Source organism: Amphimedon queenslandica, unplaced genomic scaffold (assembly GCF_000090795.2).
Source record: "Amphimedon queenslandica unplaced genomic scaffold, v1.1 AMPQUscaffold_13362, whole genome shotgun sequence".
Lineage (NCBI taxonomy): Eukaryota > Metazoa > Porifera > Demospongiae > Haplosclerida > Niphatidae > Amphimedon > Amphimedon queenslandica.
In genome coordinates this window covers 60,853-78,939 of record NW_003546402.1, presented here as the reverse complement: position 1 = coordinate 78,939, position 18,087 = coordinate 60,853, and the positions used below count along the sequence as shown (strand labels likewise).

At 37.6% G+C, this 18,087-nt stretch overlaps 6 protein-coding genes across 6 annotated transcripts in view; 4 read left to right on the top strand and 2 right to left on the bottom strand.

Moving 5' to 3' along the window:
- Positions 1-6: 6 nt before the first annotated feature.
- On the bottom strand, positions 7-3,538 carry LOC100641383 (ubiquitin-like modifier-activating enzyme 6; the record flags this gene model as incomplete). The annotated part of the gene is made up of 17 exons (XM_019997594.1): positions 3,429-3,538; positions 3,287-3,381; positions 3,212-3,240; positions 3,073-3,167; positions 2,821-3,016; positions 2,611-2,733; positions 2,379-2,505; positions 2,219-2,325; positions 1,661-1,803; positions 1,540-1,600; positions 1,293-1,439; positions 1,103-1,161; positions 520-601; positions 321-479; positions 166-214; positions 85-114; positions 7-41 (listed from the first exon to the last, which is right to left on the bottom strand). Coding segments are annotated over exons 1-17 (1,611 nt in total), but the record flags the coding sequence as incomplete, so codon positions are not given.
- Positions 3,539-3,556: 18 nt separating this feature from the next.
- Positions 3,557-6,656, top strand: LOC109582707 (protein FAM184A-like). Its single transcript, XM_019997589.1, has 3 exons — positions 3,557-4,384; positions 6,074-6,274; positions 6,504-6,656. The coding sequence occupies exons 1-3, from the start codon at positions 3,557-3,559 to the stop codon at positions 6,567-6,569; spliced, it is 1,095 nt and encodes a 364-aa protein (XP_019853148.1). The 3' UTR covers positions 6,570-6,656.
- A 230-nt stretch (positions 6,657-6,886) lies between these two features.
- LOC100641257 (Krueppel-like factor 10) lies at positions 6,887-9,014 on the top strand. The gene is made up of 2 exons (XM_003387167.2): positions 6,887-6,993; positions 7,043-9,014. The coding sequence occupies exon 2, from the start codon at positions 7,073-7,075 to the stop codon at positions 8,513-8,515; it is 1,443 nt and encodes a 480-aa protein (XP_003387215.1). The 5' UTR covers positions 6,887-6,993; positions 7,043-7,072; the 3' UTR covers positions 8,516-9,014.
- A 37-nt stretch (positions 9,015-9,051) lies between these two features.
- On the bottom strand, positions 9,052-13,090 carry LOC100641130 (OTU domain-containing protein 7B-like). Its single transcript, XM_019997593.1, has 4 exons — positions 12,909-13,090; positions 12,242-12,483; positions 11,682-11,814; positions 9,052-11,091 (listed from the first exon to the last, which is right to left on the bottom strand). Exons 1-4 carry the CDS (start codon positions 13,078-13,080, stop codon positions 9,335-9,337), a joined length of 2,304 nt encoding a protein of 767 aa, XP_019853152.1. The 5' UTR covers positions 13,081-13,090; the 3' UTR covers positions 9,052-9,334.
- An 86-nt stretch (positions 13,091-13,176) lies between these two features.
- On the top strand, positions 13,177-17,557 carry LOC100641003 (leucine-rich repeat extensin-like protein 5). The gene is made up of 6 exons (XM_003387165.2): positions 13,177-13,249; positions 13,387-13,511; positions 14,028-14,813; positions 15,151-15,543; positions 15,630-15,731; positions 17,258-17,557. The coding sequence occupies exons 1-6, from the start codon at positions 13,192-13,194 to the stop codon at positions 17,384-17,386; spliced, it is 1,593 nt and encodes a 530-aa protein (XP_003387213.1). The 5' UTR covers positions 13,177-13,191; the 3' UTR covers positions 17,387-17,557.
- Positions 17,558-17,569: 12 nt separating this feature from the next.
- LOC100640880 (tissue alpha-L-fucosidase-like) overlaps positions 17,570-18,087 on the top strand; it is a 1,601-nt gene continuing 1,083 nt past the window's right edge. The window contains exons 1-2 of the mRNA XM_019997587.1: positions 17,570-17,994; positions 18,041-18,086. Of these exons, the coding sequence (XP_019853146.1) occupies positions 17,651-17,994; positions 18,041-18,086 (390 nt within the window). The 5' untranslated portion in view covers positions 17,570-17,650. The remainder of the gene's footprint in view (positions 17,995-18,040; position 18,087) is intronic.

Below are 18,087 nucleotides of genomic sequence, written 5' to 3'. Positions count from 1 at the left end.
AAATTTGTCATTGTAGACCTTTTCTTCAGTACCAGGAAACACTATCATAAAAATCAAACACAAAAACTATCATGTATAAATAACCTTTGTAACGCTGTGGTTCAATTGATAAATCTAAAATGATTAATAATAATACATTAATCAAATTAATGAGTGGTTTTATACCTGGATTGATATCCCTCACTGAAGCAGCTGCTACCACTGACTTGTGTTGCTATCAAATATCAAAAAATAAAATTAACCTTTTCTCTCTCTCTCTCTCCCTCCCTCCCTCCCTCCCTCCCTCCCTCCCTCCCTCCCTCTCTCTCTCTCTCCATTACTTGTATATGATGTGATCTGAAAAGGAACTGTCTGTTAAGGTTTGATTTCTCAATGATGTCATTATCAGTGATGATAATGTGACCTCCTCTCTCACTCTGACCCACTCCTAGCAAAGCGTAGCCTTTTAACATCTCACAACCAATAGCACCACAACCAACCTGTAAACAAACAAATAGAAAAATTAATTTATATCGTTACCATGAATAATTTCAGGCTCGCCAATCTGTTAAATAATTCGTCTCCAATGCAAATCCTCAGGTTTTTGTATCTGTCATCAATACTAAAAAGAAATAATAACTTAAGTTTTCCCCTCTATGCCACTGCTGGAGTACAAGTAAAAATGTACATGTACATGTACACATGTACGTATGTACACCTTGAGGCAAAATAATTCATTAGATAAAAATTTCTACTCAGCAAGTAAATGTATATGCATCAGAAAATGTAATAGCACTCTCTTAGTCATCCTGATGAAATTTTCGAACAATTTCAAGATTCATAAAAATGCAATTCGATTGGAATTAGCTCAAACTTGATAAATAATTATCATAAGAACATGTACATGCATCAAAAATTAATTTGAAATATAATTTTGAGATGATGAGTGGGCCTTGCTACAAAACAATTAGCACACTCCCTTCTAAAATTATGTCACTCATATCAATTTACCTCCTCAGTCAAAATCTTCATATTACTATTATATGCACTACATGTATTAGATTTCTTTTACATGAACACTAAGTGCAGTATCATATAATCTTATAATGTCTCTCCTACTCACTCAGTTGATACAATCAGTGGCCTTTGATCAGGAATGACTTCGACAGCATCAATAAACAGCTATAATAAATAACAACACACAATTATTACAATTATTATTATCATTATTATTATTATTATTATTATTATTATTATTATTATTATTATTATTATTATTATTATTATTATTATTATACTCCATTTTCTCTTACCCATTGTTTTAAAGGAGAGAATTTCCCAGTCACAGCAATGAGGGTCTCTTGTGCCAGTATACCTCCTAACACTGAGGCCAATGGAGGCAACAGACCAGAACTAGCACAAAACAACTGCCCAAACAACTTCTCATTAATATTATCAACCTAAATACATAGATACAGTATAACACTGTATAATACAGTATATCCCAGTATATTATTAGTATATTCTAGTATATTAGTATTACTTCCCATAAAAGCTTACCAAATGATACATCTGATTGATCTCAGCTGCTAATTTGAATAAGTATTCATCATCACTTCCACTGCAAAGAGATAATAATAAATTTGATCTAGTCAATCAGAAATAAAATTATTTTACTAACTTTATGCTAGGGAATGCTCCATTGGTATTGCTCATGTATTTGTCCAGTGTAAGGAAAAAGAGGTGGAGGTGGGGAGGCTGATCCATTTTAGAAAAATCAACAATTTGATAAGTGGGAGCAGCCATCTCTTCTGACAATGACCTCTGGGAAAGAGCATGAGAGAGAGGGGGGGGGAGAGAGTGTGTGAGTTAGAAAGAGAAGAGAGAGAAAAAAGATGGCGAGAGAAAGTGAAAGGGAAAAGAGAATAAAGATCTAGAGGGGAGAGAAGACTTAAGCCCAATTTGCACTGCACACATTTGCAACCAAAAGTGTCTTGTCTATTAACCAATAGAGCTGTTAACTTAACATACATACATGTACATGTACATGTACATACATGTACATGTACATACATGTACATGTACATACATGTACATGTACATGTAGTAGTAGGAAGACTTTCCATTCTTATGCTATGTCAATGATTTATATTTATGCAGGGCTTCTGATGTTTTTTGATGCATAAAAATACTAAACCAGCCTTTAATAATAATACTAGATTTAAAATATTCAACTCACAAAATTAACATTAAAAGGTGTCTTGACTTGCTTCACTCTTCCTCCATTCTTATAAGGAGTGCTGGAGCTAGTGTCAACATTTATACTAAACTTACTAGGACTTAATACTATAAACAATAATATCATACAGTAAATAATAATAAAATTATTTTGTTGTTACTTTTAATTTTAAACTGATTATTATTGATTGATTCATCCATTCCCATCACTTCAATTATCTCTACAATATCATCATCTTCAAGGCCATGTCTCTCATTGGGCAGGCATGATACAACTCCTGGATTAGACTGTAAACAAAAACAACAACAACAACAATAACACAACAACATTAGCAACAACAAAAAGCTTGCAACACTATATACATGTAGTTTGAATGTCCCTCTCTCTCTAACCTGGCTTATGTGAGATATAAAGAAGTCTGCTGGTTCCTCTCCATTCTTGTCCAGAACAATAAAATTGTCACCGAAATCACAAAAACCAAAGCAAGCCACACCTCTCACCAAACCAGCAATAAACTAAAAATAAAGAAAATTCTACCTCTCTCTCTCTCTCCTTCCCTCACTCCCTCCCCTCCCCTGCTCTTTCTCTCTCTCCTTCCATACTTTTATAGGTTGTGGCTGGGTATGACAGAACTGATTAATCTTAACCAATAACTCAAAGCTGATATCATCGGTGAAAACAACACACTGGTACTCAGCTAGAAATGATAGATCAGTGTTAAGATCAAGCGGAAATGAGACGTGATTAACATCAACATAAGGATTGAGGTCTTTTAGCATTTCACAACTTGCTTCAGCTCTGAAAAGTATTAAGCAAAAATAATAACAAGAATAAAAATTAAGGAAATGTTTTACCTGTTTCTTGATTTCTGTACATCGTCTGGCCTCAGGAAAAACTGAGAGGAAAGATCAGCCATTTTAGCAACCTTAGTATCATGAACTGTTACAGACTATTGCAAAAAAAACAAATTAAATAAAATAAATAAAGTAGTACCTTGACACCGGCTAGAATAACATTCTTTGCTAAAAGTAAATAGATTCAAATTATAAATAAGCATAAGTCATGTACTTATTTCTACTCCCAGTCCTCCCAATCCACTGATGAAGACTTTAGAGGCAGCCATTTTGTGCATTGCTGTATCACCCAGGACGTATCTCTGACGACTGAGAGAGACATTAAAGCTGTATCAATAACAAGCCTTTCCTATTACCTGTAAAGGGAGTCGTCAATCTCCATACTCTCTTCTTCCTGCAGAGGATTTGCTGAGCTATGTTCAGACGCCATTGTGTGGGTGTGTCTCGGTCAGTTTGTGTGGGCGTGGTTTTTAGGTTAATCAAAATGCGTGGGAGAATTGAGCTCAATCAGCTCATAATGGAGGGAGATTTGCATTTGGAAGATGCTGCCATGCACAATAAAAGAATGTGCAAGAAGATTGCGGACCTTATTAAGGTCATAGACAAGCTCTTCAGAGAGTTTTATGAGCAAGGGATCCTCTACCAGGCACTGAAGGACAAAGAAGAGTTTAAAAGTGCAGAGAAAAAGAAGGCCGAGGTAGTAGCTACAAGCCTCAAGTTAGAAAATGAGAGACTACAAGGAAGAGTGGAGGGGCTGGAGAGGGAGTTAGAGTCCTTGAAGAATAGCAAAATTGACAATGAGAGAGAAATACAGGAATTGCAAGATAGGCTAAAGGCAGTAATGGAAGAAATGACACTGAATGAGACAAATATGGACAAAGAGATAAATCACTTGAAAAGAAGACTAGAAGAAAGCCTCACAGCTGCAAATTCAAAAGAATGCACCTCCTGTAGTGAGTACTCAGTAAAAATAAATGAACTACAAAAAGAGACTAAAAACCATTTAGACAAAATTGAAGAAATAAAGAAAGACAATACTGTACTTAAAAGCAGCAAGATAAAATTAGAGGAGAAACTGACAAATACCTCAGACGAGATAAAGGCTTTGAAAGAAGAGGCTACTACTCGTGTGTCCTTGTTAAACACATATGAAATGGATAATGAAGAGCTAAGAACTAACGTGCATGAACTTCGAGTCAAATTGAAGCATGTTCAAAGTACCAAATCAAAGGCTGCATCTCAATCATCCGACCGATTGTATTCAAGACAAAGAAAAGAGAGAGAATATTGGTTAGAGACACCACAATACAAAGTAAGGAAATAAAAACATAATACATGTACATGTATCTGTAGAATTAAGAGGGCATACTGTATAGCGCGAAATCTTTGAGGGTTGGAAATTTTGTAAATTTGCCTAAAAATCTATTTTGTGACCGCCTGCCATCTTACACCATAATAATTTGATTTTTGCAAAATAATTTTTGTGAATCTTCAAAAAATTGCAAAAATTTGTAAAATTTACAGCCCTCAAAAATTTTGTGCTCTATGTTACCATACCATATAGATCTATATAAAATTTTTGGAAATTCAGGAATAAAATTTTGTAAATAAACTGACATGCAGTTATTACAATGGCGACTGGTAGTTTTTCATGATTACAATTTCCAAAGTTTCATAAAAATCACAAAAAATTTTAACACAAAAATTTGGAGCTATACTGTAGTGTATGTTTATATTAATACTTGTATATAGTACTCACAATAATGGGTAATGAATTATGCAATGTAAAATGTACATGTACATGTACATGTACATGTAGTATACAAAATGGTACATGTACATGTACATGTACATGAATCAACTCTACTCTGAATGAAGTACAGTATAGCAGGAAATTTTGCAGGGAATTAAATTTGGAAAATTTGGCGTTTTGATAGCCATTTGCCAAAATAAAAACCGCCATTTTGAGCCATATGCATGCTCAATGGCACATGACCACTAATTCTCCAAATTGAAATTTGCCAATCACCAAAGTTTTAGCAATTTGCCAAATTCAACTCCCCCCAAAATTTCCTGCTACATGGTATACATGTATCGTAAATATGAAGTATGATTTATGCTCAATTATAGACAGGTCAGTGCACGTGGTCAAATTTCTTTTATTTTTTTGAAAAACAATTTTTGTTTAAAAGCATGTAACTTCTGTATGTACGTGTAGCTCCAAAATTAATTTTATCAGTCAAAAATTTGTCATAATTTTAATTTCTTGTTAAAATTTATTTTCGTCAATAAAATTTCTATCATTTTTGTTATTATACTATCCACGTGAAATATAAATTTTGTCAGTTAAAATTTTTGTCAAACAAAAATACTGACAAATTTGACGAAATTTTGACCAATGAAAATTTGGAGCTATACGGTACACCTATACACATTCTCTCAATAGATATTTGTTGCTTACTCATTCCTTATACCACACCTTGTGAGTCTGTTTTGGTACAATGATATATGATAACAACAATTGTTATGAAATGTTGTCAGATCAATCAAACACCAATTAAACAAGTAGCTCACACCATAACAACAGCATAATATCATAGTCTAACATTATATACACCAGGAGACAAATGTCACTATGTTATATGTAACTTAAGTAAAAGATTAGCTAATACCTTGATTACTTGGAAGCACTAAGTAGACTATCAGAACACATGTGTTACTACTATTATCTGATATTATGTAACTATTGTGTGTTACTATTATCTGATATGATGTATGTTACTATTATGTGATATTGTGTATCCATTGTGTGTGGCTATGGTGTATTTCCTTCCTACTATACTTCATTACTAGTACTATATGTTTTCTAAAATCAAGCTGTATTTTGGCAACCAGAGCTGGCATATAGTCACCAGTCTTTTGAAATTAATTCAACTGCACTATAGTATCATACTAAACACACGGCTTCACATCGCATTAATTTATAATTGATTATTTACAGGGCAAAGAAGGCAGCAGTAGCGAGATAGAGTATTTGAAACAAGAAATCCAGAAATACAAAATGGAGCTCATTAACAGAGAAACAAACTTTAACAAAGTATTTACAAGCACTTCGCTCCCATTGAGGTCAAAGCATCATCAATCACCCTCTCTTCCCTTTCCTTCACATGAAGGAGAAGCCAGAATTGGCCGTGCATCATTAGTAAGGGTGCGCTATTATACATTATGTCACTGCATGTAATGTAACAAGCCCTTTTAAGGAAGGTTTGGTATGCCTTATTAATAGGTAGCTAGTGATGAGCATTATGTATTCAAGTACATTGTGTTGACATCTTCCAGGAGAGAGAATATTGTTTGTTATATTCATGTTGTGTCATGTAATAAACAATTTTTATAAATATTGATTGTTATTAGTATTATTATCTCTCTAGAAGGGAAGTGGCGATGTACAGCTGCCAAAGTTGAGTTCACACCGACTTGGAAAGAGTTTAATCTGAAAAGGGAGTTGGACATCTTTATAGTCTGTGATGATAGTCTCCTACCTTATGTCCACTGATTAGTTTATTTAAAATACTATCCTAAAATAATAATTATTTTAAAATAATAAACAAACATTATAAAGGCAGTCCTTGTTATTGCATATTTTGCAATTAGTGACAGAGGAGTGGCTGGCTCCTGCTGGACTTTTGGAGTGTTGGTGTGTTCCCAAGCTAATTGAGCTATTGCATGTCTTGCATTCTTTTGTTAACCACAACAAAGAGAGTTTGCAAGAAACCAGCTACACCTCCTCCAGCCACCGCCCACTCCTAGCGACCACTAGACCACGCCTTTCATTATATCGGGAGGTGTGAATAGCATACCGCTCCATAGGGCTCTGTCTCTTTCTTCTCCACAGGCTATCTAACAGTTTTAACAGCCATTGTAAGACTCTCTAAGCTTGTAGTAAACATTGTTACTATTGTTGTTTTAGGTTCAGGGTCTTGCTCCAAAGAGAAAAGGGATGGCGACCGAGACAATCCTTAACGGGCCCACTCCCCCTTTTTCTCCGTCCAAGGGCAGCCACACCGCCACAGCTATTTTGGAGGGAGGTATCCCTTCTCTTGGCCTTTCTACAGACGGAGGAGTGGGAACAGGGACTGGCGAGGAGAACCCAACGGCTTTGTTTCTTGTTGCAAAAGTACTGGCCAACCTCAGCCAAGAGACACTTGCCCGTACAGTCTCTACCGCCTCCTCCTCTTCTTCTACCGAGCAAGAGCAGCTGTCAGGTGCAACACCATCCGAACCCACACCACCATCCTCCCTGCTCTCCACGCCAGGAGAAGAAAAGAAAGGAGAGCCTAGCATAGTCACAGAGACTCCTAGGAATGGAGTTCAAGACGGAGAGGAAGAAATGGCGGGCACTGCAGCTAGTGGTCTCTCTCCCCAGCAGCAGCAACTGGTCTATATGAATATAGAGGCTCTTCTTAATGCTGCCTCTAATACCCCACCAGAGCCTCCAGCCTCTTCCTCTCCAGATCAAACAGTCCCCCAGCAAGGTAACGAAGAAGACGTCACTTCATCCGAAGTACAAACAGTAGAGCACACAGTCTGGACTGCTCCTCATCCTAAACCTCAGGGTCTCAAACCAAAAAAGAAAAACCACATATGTCCTTGGGAAGGCTGCGGTAAGGCATACGGGAAGAGCTCCCACCTAAAAGCACACATACGTACCCACACCGGGGAGCGACCATTTCCCTGTACTTGGGAGAACTGTTCTAAAAGGTTTGCACGCTCGGACGAGCTTGCACGCCATTACAGGACCCACACCGGGGAGAAGAGATTCGCTTGCCCTGTTTGCGACAAGAGGTTCATGAGGAGCGACCATTTGAGTAAACATGTGAAGCGTCATGCCAACCAGAGAACAAAGACAAAGCTGGAACCAGGGGTAAGTAAAGGACTGTCTGATGGAACTGGCATTACTGCTAATGCTGTCAAATCTATCCTTCCTCTCTCGAATCAAGTGAATCTAACGCAAGGACAGCCTGTTGTTCTGCCTGAGGGTATCCTGATCTCTCCCTCTGGTTTGATTATAGATCCCAGCCTCTTAAAGCTCACTGCCAGTACTGCTAACAAACAACTCACAGTTGCTGATATACTAGGTATCAATGGGAGCGTGATAGGAGCTGCTCCTCCGGCTAGTAATCCACTCCCTGTTCCTATAGACTCCATTAAAACTGAAAAGACAGAAGAAGAGGAAGAACCTATGGAGAGTACTAACAGCAGTCAAGCAATGACCGTTAATCAACAAGACAATTCAAAGTCCTCCGCAGATATCTTGATGTCTTCGTACCAATCTATCCTACAGCAAATGTTCAGCGTCAAAGAAGAAGCAGCAGCAGACAAAATCACTCCAGCCGTCGGTACCACCACTTCATCAGTCTCTCTTACCACTTCAGTTCAGTAGCAGTCATAGAAAGTAAACCAAACTCACCCCATCCATCCCAGCCTGTCATTCTCAACTTTTATCCTCTCAACAACACAAGCCCTTCAGCCACACTCACATTTACTACTACAGTTCCTCTCTCTCTCTCTTTTGTTCATATCATGGAAAAGCTACTACAGATCCTCTTACTTTTAATATAATTTGTAAAAGACAGTGACACATCAACACTATTACCTTTATTGACAGTAAGCTTTATTATTATCATTATTATTGTGTAATATATTACGTCATTATTATTATTATTTTGATGATTGTTTTGTGTAAAGTAATTGTGTTACTCATTAATTCATCGTATCAGCTCCAATCATTATTATTATTATTATTATTATTATTATTGTTGTTGTTATTGTTTGTATTTTTGTTTTTGTTCTGTCCAGTCATTTGATTCATGCATCTATAGATCTACTTTTCTCTCTTGTATTGTTTTAAAGAAGAAAAATAACTTTTAATTTATAAAAAATAATGGCAAATTAAAAATCAAGTTATATAAAATCGAGTTTAAATTAATAAACTGTTCCGCTATCACAAAAATACCCTGATGAAAGAAAATAGAAGAGAAGGAATATAGGAAGACATACATTGTATATAAGCTGTGAGAACTTAGAAGATGATAATGGCAAGAAGATAAGAGCATGTGTGACTGTAGCATTAATTAAAAATAATGAGAAATAACAAACTATCCTGATAAATAAACAAATTAATTGAAATTATACATGATACATACATAAGATTGCACACTTGTGTAATAGTGCATAAATAGAAACACGTGCACATTATTAATTACACTAATGTCTCCTTCCCTGGATTATAACAACCCGAGCAAAATCCATTCGTCTCTGGCCTACCAAAAAACTCGCAACCAATCGTCTTACACCTGCTCCTATCAGACCCTGGAACATAAGGACTCCCTCCTCCCTCATCTAATGTGATCGGTTTAATATGATCCCTGGAATACCCTCCACGCGATGAGTGGCTGGGACTCTTACTCTCGACTTTCCTCGTGGGACTAGAGTAAGAGACATTGGGTCGGACATTAGGAGGAGGATGATCAGTTTTAGGTGAACTGGGCACTGGCTTAAATAACTGAGCCGTAGGACTGACTGGCTGTGGCTGTGAAGAAGCACTTTGAGGAGGAGGAGGAGGAGGAGGGGTAGAAGGAGGAGAGCGATGGCGTTGAGCTGGTGAAGACTGTTTAGGACTGTTGTTATCATTAGTGGTCAAGTTTTGTCTGGTAATGAGTTCAGGGGGTCTTGTTGAATGAGTGAGTGGAGGAGGAGTGGGCTCTTTAGAGAGGGACTGTGATGACTGGCCAGCTGGGACAGACACACTTCTCTCATAGGCTCCTTGACTTTCATTCTTTTTAGATAAAGAGTAACACTGAGAGCATAAGTTATCAGTGGCTGGGGTACCGTATAGCGTGCAGCCCTTCCCTTCACAAGGGACTGGTCTGCTGGCCTCTATCCTCCTCATCTCTTCTTCTTGTCTCGCTCGGTTAGCTGCAATCTTCTCTTGCTTTATTTTGTCTTCTTCAAATCTCTTGCGAACGTCATCAAGATACTTGCTAACAAGTACAGCCTGATACTCTGGTTCCCCAATAGTGGATACAACAGAGGCTGGGAATCGTACCTTGGGTACTTTGACTGGGATCGTAACACTGTCCTTGTCAGGGTACTCATTATGACTACCAAACTTTGCTCCAATGTGTAGCTGGATCCACCGTATGTCCATATAGCTTTCCAGTAGTGCTACAATTCGATCCGGAAACTCACCAGCTGGGCATTTTGTGTTGCTCCATTTCTGTGGGTAGTCTGAGGGTTTCTTTGGATCATAGGCAAAGAGAATGGGGAGGAGTGACCCATTTGGATCGACTAATGGCATCACAGTGTCTTGTTTCGACTGCATGTGACGGAGACGAGAGTTCTTCTTTTGCTTCTGAGCAATTTCGAGATCCTTTTTAGCAACGAGAGGCGAGAAATGAGAGGAATCGTAAGCGAGTACCAGCGGGGACTTGAAACAAGAGGAAGGACTCCACTCCAGAGGGAGATAGATACCACCAAAGTATATAGGAGCTAGAGGCTCCCCATTCATATCCCTGAGGTACTCATCAGCTACTATTATGATTGGACGTCTTAGAACATGCGAAAGACCAAATACATGAACCTCTTCAAGACTCTCGTAGTGTGGGCGGAGGGTACTGTACCGTCTCAGTGAGTCCGTCGTTGGGCGACGCCTAGTTTGATTGGTACAGATCCTCAGTATCTCGTGCCACTCAAAGTCCCACTCTTCGTCGGAGAAGGTCAGACCTCCGGCCTCTTGATTACGCGAGTCTGTGAGATACTTCCATCGTCTATGGATCCCCTCCTTTTGAATGCTATCGGTTAACATTCGGTGGAGATGAGTCCTTAAAATGAGGTCCTGATCTGGTAGGCCCCACATGTAGAGTGAGGCAGCGTGCAGAAGGCAGTTACCATCACCAGAGGTTGCTAATGGCTCTAATGTTGGTAGCTTCCCTGTACTAGCCCACCAATTGAGACGACCTAAAAAAAAAAGACACATTGTTTATGATAAACATGCGTTTATTGGGACAAAGTATGGGGAGTAATGCAGAACAGATCACAGATTATAATAATAACAAGTTGATGCTTAAACAACTATTATTATTCTTATTGCATCATTATAAAATAACATCATAAATACTTTACCATAATACTGCACAAGATGATTTATTGGCGGGAGTAATATTTGGCAGATTTGCCTGTGGAAAGAAATTGGCAGATTTTATATTGGCAATTTTGTGGCACGTGCCATTGAGTATGCTCGGATTGAAACAAATTGGCAGGTTTTATATTGGCGATTTCTTCATAGAACCGCCAATCGTCAATATTAATTCCTCGCCAATAAATCATCTTGTACGGCAGCAGAAAATTTTGGAGGGAGTTAAATTTGGTGAATTGCTAAGTTTTGGTGATTAGAGAATTTTAATCTGGAGAATTTGTGGCCATGTGCCATTGAGCATGCGTATAATGGCTCAAAATGGCAGATTTTATTTTGGCAAATGGCTATCAAAATGCCAATTTCACCAAATTTAACTACATACAAAATTTCCTTCTATACGGTATGTTCTTACCGGATTTTTCCAGTGTGTGTTTGTGAGACATCTCTCTTATGTCAGTATCAATAAATTTCTGGAGATCTTCCGGTTCACTTGAAAAGTCAGGATGAAGGAAGGAATGCTTAAAGAACTGCTCATTAAAGACTTGCTGGAGGAAGAGAGAAGGAAGGAGGAGGAAAGTAGAGAACCGTAAATATAAAATAATAAATAATCATTTAATTACTTATTTTTGCTGCACAAAACTACCTAAATGTACTATACATGTAATACTCTCTTAAACTTTAAACTAAATGTGATAAATCAAGGTTCTGCATTTAAAAAATTAGAGGTGGTCAGAGACTAATAGTGTTCCTTTTAAATTTATGTACACCATACTAGTTGACTAGTATATTATGTTCACATTATGATTAATGATGTTAATTGCATGGTTGGTCTAAGTGATGAAGTGCTTGATTCATTTATTGAGGTGGTTGTCCCGACCACCCCTGACCACAATAGACAGAACTATGATAAATGCACTTCTCTCTTTTCTCTCCTCCACTATTATACAATAGTAATAATACATGTACATGTACCTCTTTATGTTCAGCTCCAACCCTAAGCTTAGCTTCAGACACAGCAACATTAAGGAACATACTCCCAACATCATCAGCGACACTAGCCAGTCCTTTGGTAGGTTTCTTCTTCTTTGTTGATCTTTTCTTCACTTGTTTCTTCTCGGGTGAGGTTAAGTTAGAGGAGTCGGAAGATGAAGCATTGCCACCGCCAGAAGTGACCTCTTCCATTTGAATCTCATCGTATTCGCTCAAGGTGAAATCTTTAATAATAATAATTTATTAAATATAATTTAATTAAATAATGTTAACTTGGTTAATAGTTATCAGTTATTACAGTAATCTAGTTTCAAGTAAAGCTGAAAACAAAAAAACAACCTTTATTATGCTCACTTTCAAAAATAACATTAATTTCGCGCCACCTGCTAATGACATTATCATAACTGACTATAAACCCGTGTCTAGTGTTAGTTAGCAAGCATACTTTAAATAATTGAAATCACATATATAATGCATTTATAAAAACAAAAGTAAGAATTACAATAATTATTTCATACTTGTACATGCATTGTCAATTACAATTACAACCATCAATATACATAATTGCTATTGATTGATAGCTGCTAGCAAAGCTATCTAGGTGCTAATATCCAGCTCATAGCTCATACATATCCAGTATTACTCTCACCAGGTTCCTCAAATTGATAGTTCTGCGGCTCAGAAGTAACGCTAAGTCCATTAAAGGCACTCACTGCAGCCTCTAAATCCCAGCCAGTGGCCTCTAGCAGGTCCTGAGCAAAGGATGGATCAGCATTTGTCTTTTCCACAAATTGAGAGAGAAGACCCTCGCGCCCCTCCATTATTAAAGATTTGCTGACTCAGCAAGTCACGAGCTTCATCACGTGATGAATTGCTTATCACGTGATCTCACGGTGTGTTCATTACGTCATAACCACACCCTTTGCAGTATCATGGCGGATACCAGTCCTCTGGTGAGAAGACCAACTATATCGAGGCAATCGGGCCCCAGTGAGTTTATGTCCATTGTGATGCCCTCATACTAATGGTCTAACATTAGTCTCGCTTTGTGCTTCATTTCAACTTCTTTTGTTAAGAATTACTCGCTCATTTTTCTAATTTTATCATCTCTTCTCTATTCCTCACAGCCTACATCAATTCTTATGCTCTTAAAGGTATACGTGTCAGTTACAGGACTCCTATTCCTATACCTGAGGCTGTCTCCTTGCCCAGGGATTGGTCAATGCCTCAACTTAATGAACCTCAACATATTGTGAGTAGACATAATGCAAGTGTACATGTACATGTATATGAATATTTAATTAGGCATAAATACACATGTAATTTAACAATAAATTCCGAACTACAATCTCAGATATATAAGGAATTCGGGATATCTAAATGTAGTTACAGTACACCTACAAATAATCACTGGTTTCAGTTGCATTTTCTCATGTGTACATGTACGTGTACATGTAAATATACGCACTACATGTACAATTGTCATATATTTTAACTGTAATTAATATATTAGTCTAGAATTTGTGATTGGAATCAGCCCACATAGCAAGAAGCATCAATGTGTATCTGAAAATGTAATTAAAGTAGTGGTTAATGTCATAGCCAATTATTGGGAAAGACCCGTTGTATAGAGTATACTATTTTTATAAATTACTATTTCTACTATGCCATGATTAGTAAATCAGAATCAGAGTAAACTTTCCATATCTCAAACTTAGCATTCATGTACATGTATATAAGATTTCCTTTTTTCTTTCTCTTCCTCAAGGCTGATCTTACTAAGGAAAGGCAAGTCATTGAACAAGCTAATTTACGTCGTCAAGCGATTGCTGGTGAAGCTACTTCACCTTATGCCAGCTTAAGAGGAGGGACGATATGTCCTCCCCAGATGCCTCCTACCAGCACCATCCCTCTAATACCCTATCAGAACTCAACTATACTAACTCCAGTACCAGCTCCTAGTGATAGTACTGCTCAATTGGATCCACCAGTAGCCAATGTTAGCACAAGTACTGCTATTGATAAGCCTCTGGGGGAAATGAGTCTAAGGGATTTTGAGGGTGAGAGTGATCCGTTTGAAGTTACGGCCCTACAAGCTATTGATGTATACTCAGAGCTACAAAGTGTATTACAGCCTCAAACTAGCACCACTACTGTCCCTCCTACTAGTAATACAGGGTCTAGTGGTGCTCCTACTTCTCTAGCTCCTCCTGGTCAGCCTCCTGGCTATACTTCACAGTCTCCATCATCACAGTCTAGTTATATAACTACTACTAGTCCTCTACCACCTCCTGTATCTGGTCCTCTCCCTCCCCCTGTGTCTGGTCCTGCCCCGCCCCCTGTGTCTGGTGCCACTGATAACCTTTATATAACTACAGCTAGTCCTATTCCTCGTCCTCTCTCTGGTCCTCTTCCTCCTCCTCCTTCTGGTTCATCGGAGGGTCTTTATGAGGCTATTGGTCCTGCAGAGAATCTTTATGAGGCCGTCAGCCCGAGAAGGAATGAATTTGGTATAATGTTTGATGTAGGAGGAGGACAAGACAGACAACAAGAGGTAAATTAACTTCATGGTAGTTAATATAATTACACAATTATGTCTGTTATTCTAATTGTATTTAGTGCATATACACAGACACAGCTTATGATGTTGTGATATACATGTACCTTGTAGCAAAAAATTTTTAAGAGCTGTAAATTTCGTGAATTTCCTAAAAATTTATTTTGCAGATTTAGTTTTGCGAATCATGCCGTCTGCCATCTTGTACTGTAATAATTTGATTTTCACAGAAGTAATTTTCGCAAATCTTCAAAAAATTACAAAATTTGAGAAATTTGCAGTTCTGGAAAATTTTGTGCAATGATTAATTATTTGTCATTTTATCTTTTTATAGCAAATCCCATCATCAATACAGTATCCTCCTCCTCCCTCTTCCTCTCCCTCTCCCCTTCCTCCTCCTGTTGCTCCTAAGCCCACTGCCAGATCAAGCCCCCGTATCGTCCCATCCCCCAATCCATCCCATCGTCCATTTGCCGGTGTTTCTGTCCTACCGCCTGTCGGCCAGTTGCCACAGCAACCAGCCCCGCCCCCTTATAGCTCTGAGCCCAGTAGTTATTCGTCATATCATCCTTCTCCCCCTCCTCCTCCTAAAGTGTATAGTCTTCCTGATATAAGGAGCAGTTTAACACCTGCTGAGAAGGAAAGCTTGGAGAGTATATCTAGTATGGGGTTTCCTCCTACTAGAGTGGCTAGGGCTTTGAAGAAATATGAGAATGACAATCAAAAAGTAATTAGTAATGATAAACTAATTAGAAATAATAATTGATCATTTTTTCTTGGAGGAGTAATTAATTTTTTTCTCTTTCTGTGCAGGTATTTGATTTCTTGTTTCTAGTTGGTGAGATTGTTGATAAAGGCTACAATGGGGACAGTGCAGAAACTGCTTTAATAGCTCACAAAGAAGATGTGGAAAAGGTAAATTTAAATGTTTGTACTACATGTATGTAGCTGGAATTTAGTGCTAAAGTCTGGCTTAAAATAAGGTCTGCCCGATACCAAGAATCTTTGTAAAAAAATTAAAAGTTTTGCAGTCACACTTCTCTGAGCCTCTGATTAGTGACACCACTGAAGTATTTACATAGCTGGACCACTTTACAATAACAGCACCTTCTAGTTGCTTTGAACTATTGTCACACTTGTCCAACCCACAAGAGCCTTTTCAAAATCATCAGTATAAAAGGACACTATCACTATCAGATAATTTGCTTAGTAGATTTTTTGGTTGTTTACAATTTTTGGAAGGGCTACAACAAGCCCTGCAACATATTTTAGTTAACAAACATTAATTTATTTAGTTAATTTAGAGGTGGGCGATACCAGAAATTTTGAATTGATACCGATACCAAGTAGTCTGAATATCAGTATCGATGGTATTGATACTCAATAAGTAGTCAGCTACTGCGCATGTGCAAATAAGTTATAATTATTTATTGATAAAGATTAAGGGAAATGAGCCGCCTTTTTGAAATAGTTAAAGGGTGTGGCCATTATTATGATGTCAAAGTAGTTGTGGTAGGGCGTAGTCAGTAGTCACTATACTACTCAATACCAGGATTTGGTATTAGAGGCCTGGTATAGGATATATGAGTACTTTGGTATTGTATTGCCCACCTCTATTAGTTATAATAATACAGTTGCTGTTCTCCCTTTCATAAGGCTATTGGGTAGTGTATGAAAGAACCTCTGTATAGCAGGATTAGCAGAACCTCTTGTGATTTTGATCAAAATTGGATTGTTATTGAATTTTAAGTTGCTCCAAAATTTAGTCAATGACCATGGGTTATGCTGTATAGCAGGAAATTTTCGTTGCCAGAAACTTTCATTGTCTTTTCAAGCAGGCTTTACAAGTTACATGTATTTTCGTTAATTTTATTTTTGTTTAGCCTAACATAAATTTTCTCTGTCACACCCACTTAATTAGTGCGACGTGTATGGTTTAAGATGGAAAAATGTCTATGGTTTGTGGTTATGCAACATTTATAAAGGTATTTGGAGCCCATCAGTTGGAGAAGAACTGCCTTTCTGTTTCAAGCCTGATGATGCCACAGATTGCTATGCCATGGCTGTAGTAAAACGAGGATCTGTCGTGGGTCAAAAATTGTAGTTTGATTAAATTTTCATTATTTAAAAATTTCATTCAAAATTTTGGCCAATGAAACAAACAAAAATTAGCACTCAACGAAAATTTCCTGCTATACAGTATGTACATGTAAATGTATTTCATCTTAAGTCATAAATGGCTAGAAGCAAATTTGTTGCATTTTCTGATGCATATAATGCGTATTATTGGTTTTATGTTTTGTAAAAAGTTTGAGCTCATTTCAAAATAGTTAGGCTTTCAATTTTGAACCATCAACATTGCATTAGTTCAGGGTCTTTTGCAGGTGGATTCTAGCAATTTTTTGCAAAATTTGATAAACTAATTCTTTTTCTTTCCACAGTCACTGGATTACTTACAGAAAGTAGATCAATACAAGGAGGTATGGCCAGAAGGCAAAATACACGAGGCTTATAATGAAGCAGGAGGTAGCTGGGAGGACACGATTGATATATTAACTCAAGGAAGTTGATCATTATTAATCAAATCTTTTAAATTTCTCTCATCTGTTTGTGCATGTGTGCATGTGTGTATAAATGTGTCTTGTTTTTAGTGTAGTGTACAAATTGACTAGTAAATAAAATTATTATTTAATTCATTATTGATTAACTATATTCGTTGTTCATTGATTTCTTCGAGCAAATTCACACACACCAGTCACACATACATGAGATGAGCCCCACCCAAACACCTTATGTACGGCCTACACACTATTAAATAATGTGTATCAGCAAAAATGAAGTATTCTGCAAGTATATTTGTACTGGTAGTCCTTGTGTTTGGTTTTACTGATTGTCAGTATCAGCCTACATGGGATTCACTGGATAAACGACCATTACCAGACTGGTATGATGAAGCTAAGGTTGGTATATTCATGCATTGGGGAGTGTATTCTGTGCCAAGTTTTGGGTCTGAGTGGTTCTGGTACAGATGGAAGGGAACTAAGGCATCTAAATACATTGAATTCATGGAAAAGAACTATCCACCTGGTTTCTCATATGCTGACTTTGCTCCAATGTTCAAGGCTGAGTTCTATGATCCTGCAAAATGGGCAGCTCTCTTCCAGCAATCAGGAGCAAAGTAATGCTTCATTTAAATGTCTTAGTTATTTGTCCTATCATTATAGGTATGTTGTACTGACCAGTAAGCATCATGAGGGTTTCACTAACTGGC